The sequence below is a fragment of the Peromyscus eremicus genome, chromosome 2 (assembly GCF_949786415.1).
Source record: "Peromyscus eremicus chromosome 2, PerEre_H2_v1, whole genome shotgun sequence".
NCBI classification, from domain to species: Eukaryota; Metazoa; Chordata; class Mammalia; order Rodentia; family Cricetidae; genus Peromyscus; species Peromyscus eremicus.
This window is the reverse complement of record NC_081417.1, coordinates 123012683-123027258: the sequence shown is the minus strand read 5'-3', so window position 1 is coordinate 123027258 and position 14576 is coordinate 123012683. Positions and strand designations below refer to the sequence as shown.

The 14576-nt window shown below is 38.4% G+C and overlaps 1 protein-coding gene across 9 annotated transcripts in view; it reads right to left on the bottom strand.

The window, feature by feature from the left end:
• The window catches only part of Tut4 (terminal uridylyl transferase 4), a 140801-nt gene that overhangs the window by 20540 nt on the left and 105685 nt on the right, over positions 1–14576 (bottom strand). For 5 of the 9 annotated variants that reach the window (XR_009377620.1, XR_009377619.1, XM_059254668.1 and 2 more), the window contains exons 25-28: positions 13759–13874; positions 12375–12562; positions 10726–10829; positions 7289–7736 (exon numbers count right to left, since the gene is read on the bottom strand). Coding sequence is in view for 7 of the 9 variants with exons in the window: in XM_059254668.1 (XP_059110651.1) it covers positions 7289–7736; positions 10726–10829; positions 12375–12562; positions 13759–13874 (856 nt within the window). In the remaining 2 variants the exon portion in view is untranslated. The remainder of the gene's footprint in view (positions 1–7288; positions 7737–10725; positions 10830–12374; positions 12563–13758; positions 13875–14576) is intronic. The other 4 variants (XM_059254670.1, XM_059254672.1, XM_059254675.1 and 1 more) reach the window with 2 other exon arrangements.

Here is a 14576-nt window from a genome sequence, read left to right as displayed (position 1 = left end):
GTGAAAGAGGAAAACAGACTGCTGAAAGTTTTCCTCTGACCTCCAAACATGAGGTATAGCAAGCTTGTGTAAACTTGCACAGGTATGTGGCTAGTCTCAACCAAGTCTGGTTTGTGTCTTAAAGGTACATTTTTTTTCTTCAAAGTACAGGACCCATCAAAACTGGGTGTTTCTAATTGTTTTTCTCACTCAGGTAACAATATGTGAGAAAGTAACTGAAAGACATTTCTGCTGTGGGATGGTCTGTATGTCAAGTGTGTTGCTGATTAGTCAATAAATAAAACACTGATTGTCCATTGGCTAGGCAGGAAGTGTAGGCGGGACAAGGAGGAGAATAAAGCTGGGAAGTGGAAGGCTGAGTCAGAGAGACACTGCCAGCCGCCACGATGACAAACAGCATGTGAAGATGCCGGTAAGCCACGAGCCATGTGGCAAGGTATAGATGAATGGAAATGGATTAATTTAAGCTATAAGAACAGTTAGCAAGAAGCCTGCCACGGCCATACAGTTTGTAAGCAATATAAGTCTCTGTGTTTACTTGGTCGGGTCTGAGTGGCTGTGGGACTGGCGGGTGACAGAGATTTGCCCTGACTGTGGGCCAGGCAGGAAAACTCAAGCTACACATTTCTAACCTGAGACTACTGTTAGGACATACAGAATGGAAAAGCCTGTATTTGCTATATTTTCACAACCAAGTCTTTTTGGGAAGCAATCAGAAAGGCTGGTTTACAAGTTTAAAAAGTCACATCACAATTAACAGAGCTAAAGTTAAGGGAGCAGAATTTGCAAAATAAATCAGAATTAGGTATCATCATGGCCAACTGAGAAATGGTATTTTAACATAATAAGATATTTTTAAGGACATACTTCAATTTTCCTTGCTCAGTTTTCACAGCCAAATATGTAACATTAATATCTCACCAAAGTTATTTTTAAAAATGAAGAGCAAGCCTTTAATCCCAGGCGTCTAGAGGCAGAGGCAGGTGTATCTCTGTGAGTTCCAGAAGAAACAGGACTACACATAGACCTCATTTCAGACAACAACAACAAAATATTACATAATTTTCCACTCTAATAAAATGCTAATTTTCAGGCTCATCCACTGCACTTGGGATACACTGACCTCTGCAATTTCCCTAAATTTTCGAAGCTTGACTGCATAATTGTAGTGGTGGGCAATTGCATTTGTGATCTCCTAACTTTCAATTTAATATAGTCCCACTCAGTCCTTCTACTTTAACACAGTAATATTTTTACCTTTAATATAGAGTTGTACACCTATAAACCAAACACTTGAGTTTTCATGTAGTATTAATACAGAACATAAATAGTGCATCTGATATTTTCAGGCACTAACCTAAATACTGCAGAGGCTTTAGTCAAATAACAAGGCTTAGACAGTGGTTCTCAACCTGTGGGTCGCAACATCTTTGGGAGCTGAACGACCCTTTCACAGGGGTTGCATATCAGATAGCCTGCATATCAGATATTTATGATTCATAACAGTAGCAAAATTACAGTTATGAAGTAGCAATTTATGGTTGGGGGTCACCACATGAGGACTGTGTTAAAGGGTCACAGCACTAGGAAGTTCAGACTAATGGGTTAAGCACACAAGTATGATTTTTAACACAATTAGGTAAGTGCTGTGATATAAATACTAAGAAAACAAGCAAACAAAAGATGAAATTCAACTGGAGGACAAGATTGGCAAGATTCAAGGGCTTCTTGAAGACAGTGATATAAATTAAGAAACCTTTAGGGCAAGGCAAGAGGTATGAAAATGGATATTAGAAGTTATGGAAGACATCCCAGGTAGAAGCAACCACTTTCATAACCTGGGTAAGAGACAGTATGGTAGATTTCCAAGATGTTTTATAAATTAGTTCATTATTATTGAGACAAAGATACACCAATGGCAGGTTGGAGAAAGTACCTGTATAAAAAGTGAACTAATCTAACAAAGGACAAAATACACGTTTTGTCTTTATAACTCATTGACAGTCAGAGCATACATGTAATAAATGTCTTTGGTCTTAGAAACCAGAATTCCATTTGCTTTATTCCAAACAGGTTAGAGGTACTGCTGTAGGATGGTCTTTCTGCATGCTGTCAATATGTGTTGCTGCCATTGGTTAATAAAGAAGTTGCTTTCGCATATGGTAAGACAGGATAGAGCCAGGCAGGAAATCCAAACAAAGATACAGGGAGAAGAAAGGGGAGGCAGGGAAGATGCTGTGGGCTGCTGGGGGAGCAAGATATACTGGAACACAGGTAAAGCCACGAGACACGTGGCAATATACACATTAATAGAAATGGGTTAATTTAAGATAAAAGAGCTTATTAGCAATAAGCCTGAGCCACGTATGTTTATTTGGAACCAAGCGGCTGCGGGACACAGGAAAACTTCTGACTACATTATACCTTCTCTAAGAGATAACATACTTTTGAGATGGAGATAGAACTATGGTACAGTAATTGCCTAGCATGCATGCACTCTACGTTCGTCCCCGTCCCCCCCCCCCCCCCGCCCCCAATACAGGGTTTGTCTGTTTAACCGCCCTGGCTGTCCTAGAACTCCCTTTGTAGAGGCTTGTCCTTAAACTCACAGAGATCCATCTGTCTCTGCCTCCTGAGTACTGGGATTAAAGGTATATGCCACCATGCCTAAGCCATGTAGGTTCAATTCTTAAAACCACCAGAAGGAAAATCCAAACAATACTTTTTCACTGGAAATATCTCTAATGTTCCTTTGAAAATTAATAAAGGAGCCAGATGTGGTGGTACATGCCTTTAATCCTAGAACTCAGGAAGCAGAGGCAGGTCAATCTCTTAGTTGAAGGCCAGCCTGGTCTACAAAGTGAGTTCCAGGACAGTGTTACCCAGAAAAACCCTGTCTTGAAAAAAAAAGATAAATAAATAAACGGAAAGAACTGAGCCAGGTGTGGTGGTACACCTATGTAATCCCAAAAGAAGCAAGGGGATCACTTCAAATTAGAAGCCATCCTCATCTACACAATAAATTCTAGGCCAGCCAATGTTACACAGCAACACCCTGTCTCAAAAACAATCAAATAAAACTCAAACAAAACGACTGACCTCATCTAAAAGTTCTTGTCTATGCAAACTATACTTTAGAATAATTAAGCAGAGGGCTGGAGAGATGGCTCAGAGGATAAGAGCACTGACTGCTCTTCCAGAGGTCCTGAGTTCAATTCCCAGCAACCACATTGTGGCTCACAACCATCTGTAATGAGATCTGGTGCCCTATTCTGGTCTGCAGTCATACATGCTGTAAACATAATAAACAAATAAATCTTTAAAAAAAAAAAAAAGATTAAGCAGCTAATAGGAAAAAGTTCCTAGTAGAAGAATCACAAAGACTCTATAACTAGTAGTGAAATTGTGGGCCTTAATAATAACTACAAATAGGGCTGGAGAGATGGCTTAGAAGTTAAGAGCACTGACTGTTCTTCCATAGGTCCTGCGTTCAGTTCCCAGCAACCACATGATGGCTCACAACCATCTGTAATGAGATCTGGCACCCTCTTCTATATACCTAATAAATAAATCTTTAAAAAGGAAAAAAACCCAATAATTACAAATAATAACAGACACCATTAAATTTAAAAAAAATCAATGAGGAAACAAGTTGGTCCCATCTAACTTTGTACATATGTGGGTGTCAGGTGCGAGTATGTGTGAGTGGGGGTGGGTGAGGGAACGAGAGAAAAATGTGTGTGTGTGTGTGTGTGTGTGTGTGTGTGTGTGTGTGTGTGTGTCTTGAAACAGAGCCTCATTGTAGCTCAGGTTATATTAACTGTGTGTGCATCAGTACCCACAGCGCAGTGTACATGTGGAGGAGATGATAAAGACAGCTTGCCCTGGTTCCCATTTCCACCATGTGGATCTTGGAAACCAAACTCATGTCTATCTGGCTTAGGTGGGAGAATGTTTACCGACATAGTCATCACACCTCCCCAAATTGAAGTTTAAAAGCAATTTTAATCCACTGAGATTTTATTTTAAAATTGTGGTTAAGGGGTCAGATTAAAAAGAAAAAGGGAAAAAAAGGAGCAAATTACTGGTAACTGTTAAGTTCACTGGTGGTATTTCACTCTCTCATTTTGTACGTTTGAAATTTCCCACGATAGTATTTAAGGTGAAGATAGTTATCACTACAAAGCTGGATATAAAATTAGCAGATATAGCAAATACACTACTTTAAATGGGCAAGAATTATTATAACATTTTAGTAATATAGTAGGTAACCTTTAAAATCGTTTATTATTGTATGTCTCAAATCCGTGTATTTATTCAGATATCAGAAAAAAACTACTGTTTATTAATTCTACTAAATGCGGTTATCTTTTGCTTTTTGAATGTATTGCCCCTTAGCCATGGTGGCACATTTTTGTAATCCAAGCAATGGGGCAATAGAACTGAGGCTGAGCTAAGAGGACTGCCATGAGTTCAAGGCCACCCGGTAATACAGAAGGAAGAGGTAGAAGGAGGGAGGGGAGTAGAAAGGGAAAAGGAAGGAAAGAGAATAAACAAAAAGACGGGGAAAGGGGTGACATTCCAAGAGGAGCCCATGCCCACACTTGGGTATATCTCACTTTCTACAGCTGTGCTTTGAGAAGCCCACACTGCCTGTGGCCTTGTCAGAGGAACAGCAGGTGGTAACTGAAGCCCAGGTGTCAGCCCATCAGAAAAACAACTCTGATGGGTATATCTAGTTTAAGCAAGGCTTGCGAGAATACAGACTCCACAATGTCTTTTGCTTCTGCTGTGCCTTTGCATGCTTGCTATTGCTATCTTTCTCTGGAATCTGACACTAGTTGAATTGGGTGTGGGGGAATACCTATTTCCTGTATTGTAATGTGTTTATCTCATAAACATCCTGCTCTACTGGGCATTTGTACCTGTGGATTGCCAGTAAGATGACTTCCTCCTAAAGCTACACTGTCTAACTGACACAGAATTTAGATGAATAAAAATAGATACTAGGATATGCTTCATAACTAAGGCCTATTGTTCCACAAGGCCTCTGAGTCACTTCTGAGCTGCTTTAGATCACAGCTCAGAATTTTGATTTAGGAAAACATTTGAGTCCAGGAGCCAAAATGGCTCAAATTCCTTTAATTTTATTGCTGAGTACACTAGCTGATACAAAGCTTCAAAATAACTTTAGATTAGACCAGATGCCTACTAATGGTTTTTAAGATAAACATTCCCAATCTTTAGTTCACAAGGACACACAACTGTACTGTCTAGCTAAGTTGCAAATACAAAAACAGCACAATTATTGCTAGCTGGCTTGCACCCATTCCTGACCTCAATTTATGAAAATAAATTCTGACTATTCAAGGCTACAGAAAATAATTTGACTCTGTAGCCCCAAATGAGAGCTGCAGGTGTTCTTGGATAATCAGAGGTTACACACTGGACAGAAAATATACTTTAAATTTTAGGCATTTTGGTCATAGTATCATGGAAAGTGCCAGCTGAACTGATATTAGAATATATACAGTAGCCTAGCCTGAATCTGCAGCACCCTTAGCTCTCTGGCTTAGCTCTCTTTGTCCGAAAACCCAGCACTCACCAGGCATCTTAGAGACCTAAAGAGAATTCAGATTTTATGATTTCTGATTATAGAGTGTTAGTTACAAATGTCTGCGTAGTCATGAATTAGTTAAATTGCTTTTCCACTGCCTGGGAATATTCAGGGTATCAGGTCAAATGCGGCTATTACACTCAAAAGCATAGGGTATACAGACACAATTTTCTTGTTTTCTGGGCTGTTCAATAGTTTAGGTTTATGAGTCTTTTAAAATTCCTTGTAAGATTACCTCTCAAGATAGATAATAAAGTAATTGATTCTTTATAACTACAATTTACAGCCTGTCAATTAAAAGAGTTGGCTGAGAAAATATGCTTCTTGTTTGCTCATGATATACTGCATGAGAGTTGTCAGGATGTCTCTGTTTTTAGTCATGTCTTTATCTAGGAATTTAACTTTTTTATGACTCCTGTATTGCCTGTAAGAGCTTTGTTGGGATATATAAGCTGTAAAAAGACATGAGAGAATAAAGAAAGAAACCATCAAAAAGAATGTGCGAGTGTTTTCTTTCCCTAAAAACCCTCAGATAGAAAAGTCTTAGCTTCACCAACACCATGGACTCCTCTCAAACACTGTGCTGCCTTGGGGCTGGTTCCTCACAGGCAGTGTTATCACACCCATGTTAGGTATGTGTTACTTTGCTCTGAGTGTCTTTCTTTCTCCTAACCTTTGTGCTTAAGCCTACATTAAAATATTTTTATTACACCTCTCCCAATTAAAAGAAAGAAGAGGGGGCTGGAGAGATGGCTCAGAGGTTAAGAGCACTGCTTGCTCTTCCAAAGGTCCTGAGTTCAATTCCCAGCAACCACATGGTGGCTCATAACCATCTGTAATGAGATCTGGTGCCCTCTTCTGGCCTGCAGGGATACGTGCAGACAGAACACTGTATACATAATAAATAAATAAATTTAAAAAAAAAAAGAAAGAAAGAAAGAGGAAGAGAAGGGAGGGAAGAAAATAATGGACTGCTCCTCACTGTAGAGCACAGGTTTAGTAAAAACCAAACCAAACAAACTTCATTAGTTTAAATCTTGAGTCTACAACAATTAACTGATGACAGCTAAGTTATTTCTTCAATTTCATTCCACTCACACTAGAGGTGGGGGAGGGAAGACATCTCATATAGCTCAAGCTGGCCTCAAATGCATTACCACACCTGGCTTCTGTCTTTCTTTTGTTCTTTGAGACAGGGTTTTATTTAGCCCAGTCCGGTCTTGATCATCCTGAGTGCTGGGATTGCCAAGTGTACAATACCACACCCAGCAGACTCTCAATTTTATCATTTATAAAATGAGTGCCAATAATACCTACACCAAATAACGTGAATGTGAAAAGGAAAACAATAAGAAAAAGCAATATTTACAAGTATTAGCTTATTTAATATTCTTAACATTCTTGTTAGATGCTATTCATATCCTTATTGTAGAGATGAAACAAATGAATAGAGATGTCAAGACCTTGTAAAAAATGGCAGACAAGATTTCAATCTTGACAGTATCTAAATTCTACACTGTTTACTTTTATCTAAATTCTATATTCTAAATTCTATAGTCTCGATAAATACAGCTATTATCTTTCTTCTATTGTTACCTAAGGTTGAACCAGTAATACCAACCACTCAACCTTTCCACAGCCAAATATAAAAGAAGAAAAAAGGAAAATTACCTGAATTACCCACTGCACCATTGTTCACCAGGGAATTTGGAGCCACGGTACGAGGCCAGTGTCCATCATGAGAAGAGCTAGGGATTGCCATAGGTCTGGCAGCAGGCTGTGCAAAGATGATGCTGGGATCATTCAAGCCAATATTGCTGGGGGTACTGCCAGGTGCAGAGTGGAGCATTGGACCATGGATGGGCCAGGATGGGGCAGGGATCTGGAGGGGGTGCATTGGCAATAATCCCATACTGTGCATGGGAGAATACTGAGCTGGTGGTGATTGAGGAAAGTTATACAAGGGCATCTGAACTTGATGAGGGGGCTGGCCTCCCTGCTGGGGTGGGCCAAGCTTAGGCTGGGATCCGGGCTGGGACGGAGGCTGGGGAATAGCAGATGGTTGGGGAGAATTCTGTGGAAATGGCTGGGGCTGAGGAGAATAAGATGGTGAATCAGACTGCAGGAAAAAAGAAAAGACAATTTAAAAATTAATTTACGAACATCTTAATTTCCTAAAAATCAAGATTATTAATTTCCTAAAATGAAGATTAAAACATAATAGCAGTTATTTCATTAGAACAGCATATATAGAACTATATGATACATAATAACAAATAATAAAATCTCCTATTATATGAAGGTTAAATTTTTCCCAAGGTGCTCAAATTCTCTTTTATTGTTCAAGAGAGAGAGAGAGAGAAAGAGAGATATTAGCATCATTCCCATCATGAACAAAACATTTCCTTTGGAAACCAGAAATGAACATATAAATAACTCACAGCCACTTTCATTCAGTTCCCTGAACAACTGTGTGTACTAGGCATTATTACTAAGTAATTAAAAATATAACCCTAACGTGTATGCCTTCATGAAGCTTAAAAATTTACTTAGCAGGGAAATCAGGGAACAGAAAAAGATTATACAAGTAATCACAGCAGAGTATGATTATTACTATGATTGTACAGGCAGGTATAGTAGTGTGTAATATCTGTAGTCTGAGCAGACAGGAGGATAAAGTCAGAAGATCCTGTGTCCCTGCCAGCCAGCCTGGGCTACATATTGAGACTATCCCCCCCCCCAAAAAAAAAGTGATTTATAGTATATAATGATAAACAGGAAAAACTAACTTCCACTTTTCAAGAAATGTAGAGATCAAGGAGTTTTCCAGAGGACATAACCTTTAAACTGAGACTAAAAGGTAAACAGAAGCAAATCTAGTAAGTCAGAGGATACAGAGAAGAGTATTTAGCAGCAGGAAAAACATGTCTGACGGTCTATGAGCATGAAAACACTGAACTGTTTAAGATAACTGCAATTTAAAATTTAGTAGTAGAATACACAGGTAAGGGGATAACGTATCTGTTGTGGAATAATCTTTCTGTATACTGTGATGTGTTTTTGACAAGGAGCCTTCTGATTGGTTTAATAATGAGCTGAATGGCCAATAGCTAGGCAGAAACAGGTTAGGCAGGAATTGCAGGCACAGGGAGACGAGTCTAGGCACAGGAGAGACACCAGAGGAGAGGAAGCAGGAGGTGCAAGACAGAAGAGAGGTAAAAAGCCACGAGACAAAACACAGATTAATATAAGTAAGTTAATTTAAGTTATAAGAGCTAGTGGGACAAGCCCAAGCTACAGGCTGAGCTCTCATAATTAATAATAAATCTCCATGTCATTTTTTTGTGAGCTGGCAGCCCAAACAAAAATCTGTCTACACATATCTGAGGCTTAAAAACTAAACAGAAACAAGGCAATGAGGGCTCCTGTGTCTTGTCTATCCCATAGTTTATACAATTTATACAAGAGCAGTGCAAACTTGCTGAAAATTTGAACCAAACCAGAAATATAATCAATTTGTAATTTATAACAATTATTCTGATTTAGTAATAATGAAAAACTAAATTAAATTTAAAAAAACTTAAAAAAAAAAACTCTGATGAGATTAATTAAAAGGGTACAATGAAGCCCAGCATGGTGGCACATGACTCTAATCCTAGCACTCAGGAGGCAGGGACAGATGGATCTCTGAGTTCGAGGCCAGCCTTGTTTACAGAGCAAGTTCCAGGACAGTCAGGGCTACAGAGAAACCCTGTCTAAAAAAACAAGAACAAAAAAAGAGCTACTGTGCCTCAGCAGTCCTGAGACTATAATACAGGGATAGAGGGAAGCAAAGGAGTGTAAGGATTAGTTACTTGTTACTTACTTATTTAAAAGTCTCACTATATAGCCCTACTCAGCCTAGAATTCACCATGTAGACAAGGCTGGCCTGGAATTCACAGAGATCTGCTCGCCTCAGCCTCTCAAGTGAGTGCTGGTATACTAAGGGTGGGAATCACAACACCCAAACAAGGATTTTATTTTGTTTTGTTTTTCTAAGCTCATATTGCACAGGTTGGCCTCAAATTCACTATGTAACACACAGGATGACCTTGAACTTCTCATCCTTCTACTTCCTCCACCTTCCAAGTACTAGGATTATAGGTGTGTGCACCATGCTTGCTTTATACAGTGCTCTAGGATCAAACCCAGGGCCTTGTGCATGCTAGGCAAGCAAGCACTCTCCCAATTGATCTACAACCCCAGCCCCAATTTACGAGTTATTTTTGAAAAAACTGAAGCAATAGAGCTTGGTGACTGACTGGATATAGAATTTAAAGAAAAGAAATGTGAGAGAAAAGTAGACTGTGAGAGACAGACATTAAGGCTATAAATACTGAACGAAGAAGCAAATCTACGGTACTGGAAAGAAACATAAACTGCATTTTAGACACAATTAGATCTGAGTTGCTTTGTTAGACACCAGAAAAATAATGTCCATTAGATTCTTAAAGAAAAGTCAGGCGAGAAAAAGGTAAATGACAAAGAAAATTAGAAGCAACACAGAAAAATAATTAGAGCATAAGTTTTATACAAAGAACATGTGGGTTCAAGTTGATTTCAAGTTATTAGTTATCTCTTAGTAGATCTTAGGTAAGAAATTAAATCTTCATTCATTTAACTAATAATAATGTAAACTGTCTCATGTTTCTATTGAAATTAAACAACGCACATGGAAAATATAAACACCAAATTCAGAATCTTTCCCCTCCCTCTTTAAGAAGTTCCTAGGAAAGCTAACCAGTAGTGGAATCCCAGCACTCGGAAGGCAGAGGCAGGTGGATCTCTGTGAGTTTGGAGGCCATCCTGGTGTTCCAAAAAAGCCAGGGCCACACAGAGAAAACCTGTCCTGGGGATGGGGGGTGGGAGTTGTCCTAGGTTCAAACCATCAGACTGCCTCAGCCTCCAGACATTAGGGACTACCAGCCAGTGTACTACACAGTGCCTGGCTACTGGTGCACTTTCATAGCTAAGAAAAGATGTGAAGAAGGGTTCAAAATTAAAGTTGTGAAGAGTCAGATAAAATGGCTCTCTTCTTGTCAAACTCATTCAAAGGCACAGTACTTACACATTCTGAAGACTGTCTAGTTCTTATGGACTGGTCACCACCCTGTTGCTGGGCTGAACCAGCCACCTGCTGAGCATTGACAAGGTTACGGACCAGCTGGGCTGCTGAGAGAAGACATTACAGAAAAAAAGGGTCAAAAGATACAGAAAAAGCTGGCAGGCACACTGTTCTACATCTAAAATCTCAAGGCCTGAAGCACCAAGGTGGAAGGATTTCTGTGAATGCAAGATCTGAACTGCACAGTGAGTTCCAGGCCAGCTTGAGGTACAATATGAGACCCTGTCTCAAACAAACAACACAGGAAAAAGGAGTGAATAAATTACAAATCAATGAACTAAAGATTATTTTAATGGTATTTATTTTTGTGGCAGTAGAGGCTGAACACAGGATTTCACAGGTTAGGCAAGCACTACACTGAGCTACAACCCTAAACTCCAGTGTCTTAAAATTTCAAGTTTGTTGATTTTATCAAGCTATACATTTTGAAATAAGGTTGATGTTGATTTCTGAAAGTAAAGTAATAAACACATAAGCAGCAGACAAAGATTTCTCAAAAGATTGGACTAAAGTGAACTTTTAAATGATTATTTTAGGAAAAGATATGTACCACTGCTCTCTACCCCAACTCCATGCTGAGATCAAAGCCAGGGCCTTGCATACTGAGCTGTATCCTTTCCCCTTGGGTTTTTGTTTTAAAATTTTTACTTTTATTATAATTTATTTCATGTGTATAAGTGTTTTGCCTACATGAATGTCTATGCACCCACATGCATGTAGGCAAGAAGAAGGCACTAGATCCCCTAGAACTGGAGTTCCAATTTGTGAGCTGCCAGGTGAGGGCTGGGAATAGAATAGGAATACTCTGGAAGAACAGTCAATGCTAACTGCTGAACTACCTCTCCAGCCCATTTATTTGTTTTTAAGGTGTGTGTGTGTGTGTGTGTGTGTGTGTGTGTGTGTGTGTGCGCACTATGTATGTGGAGGTGTACAAGGAGGTCAGAAGAGAGCACTAAACCCCCTGTAGTTGAAGTTATAGGTAGTTGTCCATTGCCTAGTATGGATGCTGAGAAATAAACTTAGGTTCCTAGTAGAGCAGCAAGTGCTCATGGCTTAGCCATCTCTCCAGGCCCCTCAATTCTGGTTTTTTTGAAACAGTCTATAAATGTTATATAGATCAAGCCAGTCTCTTGTTTCCATCTCAGGAATGCTGGTCTTAAAAGACACTTTTCAATCTTATATAAATTGATTTTTTTTTCTTTTTTCTGAATTTGTAGGGCTTTTTTGTTTTTGGGGTTTTTTTTGTTTTTTTTTTAAATCTCACACTGTAGGGCATCAAACCCAGGGCCTTGTACATAGCAAATTTGCACTCTCATTGAGCTAAACCCCTAGGCCAGATAAATTAAAAAAGAATACCTGAAGTCAGGTCATATATATATATGGGCAATTCCAGGGAAGTTGGTGCAGGAAGATCATAGATTTGAGGCCAGCCTGCATTATATAGCAAAACTCTGTCCCCAAAACAAAGTATACTAGTACTGGGGCTGTAGCTCAGTAGTAAACCATGTGTTTAGCATGCACAACAGCCTTGGTTTGATCCCTATCAACAAGCAAAGAAACATTCTCAACTACTTTCAATATTTTAAACTTACCTGCCACACTGCTATTCCTCTGGCGGGCCATTTTGACCTCTGGGCATTCCCGGCGCACATGTCCTGCATCTCCACATATGAAACACCTAAGGTCTCGGGAGTCAAGAAGGTCTCGGGGGTCTTTTTCTTCTTCATTTCCTTCCTTCTCTTCTTCACTGTCTTTCTTCTTTAGTCTAAACAGTAAACTGCTGATACCAATAATGTGGAGCCAGGAACTTACAAACTGATGATTCACAAAACAAACTAAACCATACACAATGACAAATGGACTAACATACACAGTTTTATGCTTTTTTTTTTTAAAGAAACATACTTCTATTTATAACATATCTAAATCATATTTCAAAAATTAAGTATCATAGCTATTTCATAAGACTATTTGTTTATTTTTGAGACAGGGTCTCACTATATAGTCCTTGCTGGTCTGGAACTCATTATGTAGAATCCACTGGCCTCAATGTCAAAGATCTTCCTGCCCCTATCTTTCAAGTGCTGGGATTAAAGGATTGTTCTACCAGGCCCAGCCACACTAAAAAATTCAGTATCAATTTTTAAACTTCTAATATCCTTAGAGATTGATACTAACTTAAGTCTAAGAAGAAACAAGATTAGAGAAAATAAGCATCTTGCCTAAATTTATTAAATAACAGTGATAGAAACTACAGTTTATTCATTAAAAACCTTGCAGATGCTTTATTAAGCCAGATTTGATAATGAAAGGTGCTCAACCCGTGTACTGAATATACATGTGAATTTGGGAGAGCATGAACACATATATATCTTTTCTTCCTTTCTTTTCTTTTCTTTTTTTAATTGTTGTTGCTGTTTGAGACAGAGTCTATTACATAGCTCTGGCTGTCCCTGACTGGCTAACCTCAAACTCCCAGAAATCCTCCTCCTGCCTCTGCCTCAAGCACTGGAATTAAAGGTGTGTGCCACCATACCTAGACCCACAAATAGATCTTGAGGCAGTTCAGAGGGCATGTATTTCTAAATTTACATAACATACAGATCCAGCTCAACATGTATTTCCAGGATTCAGTTTATCGTACTTTTACTGCGAGCTTGTCCTTATTTGAGGACTATGAAGTCCTCCCCTTTTTCTTGTTCCCAGCTGTTCCAAACACATAATGTGTCAATAAACATTTCTATTAAAAAACTAAAAACTGAATGAATAAAAAAAAAGTTATAAGACATAACTAAACATAAATTTCACGTTACAAAATTCCATTCAAATGAACATTTATTTACTTATGATCCAATTAAAACCCTTGAACTTAAAATTTTAACTTTCATATTTAAATCATTTCTGAATAAAAGTTTAAATACAAATCAGTCTTATATTTATTTTCTCTATAAAGTTGATAGAAAATTGTTTGCCAACCTTTTCCTTTTGGGACAATCTTTCATGTAGTGACCTATTTTTCCACATACACGGCAACAACGATCATTAGGAGCCAGTTCTCCATCTGTCAATACTCTTGAATCAAAGAAGTACTCCTGAAAAAATAATAATTATACTACTTTTAAAAAAATCAATATAAAACTTCCCAAATGCACAGGAGATCAAGGTAAAAAAAATATGAAGGTTAACAACTGTAACTGAAACCAGGGGTAAGAAAATAAAGTTCAGAATTATTGTCAACATCATAGGTGGTAACAGTACTAAATACTTTACATCCAAATTATACAGTACAATGTAGAGACGCTACAGATAAGTGAAATCTCAATAAAGTAAATACTATTTTCAATTTCAATTTATAGACAAAGAAATTGAAGCTCAGATGATTCAAATTGTTTGTACATAGTAATGAGGTTAGCCAAATCTCATATAAAAGATTTAAAGTTTTATCTGTAGTGACCGCAAAACTCAAGCTTTCTGTTACACCAGGCTACTTCTACAAAGGAATGCTCATCTTTCCAAATGGTGTTATGGAAAGAAATCATTTAGATTATTTAAAATGCAACTGGATTTGCAATTAAAAAGGAAAAAAAAGTACATGGGTATTTGGCTGTGAGTTTACATAGGCCATGTACATGCAGGAGCCCAGGAGCCCAGAAGAGGACATCAGATCTGCTGAAACTGGAGTTACAAGTGGATGCAAGTTGCTCATGTGGATGCTAAGACTAAAAGTGTTCTCAACCATGGAGTCATCTCTCTAGCTCTGCAAACAGCTTTTAAAAAAGTGACATTTACTATAT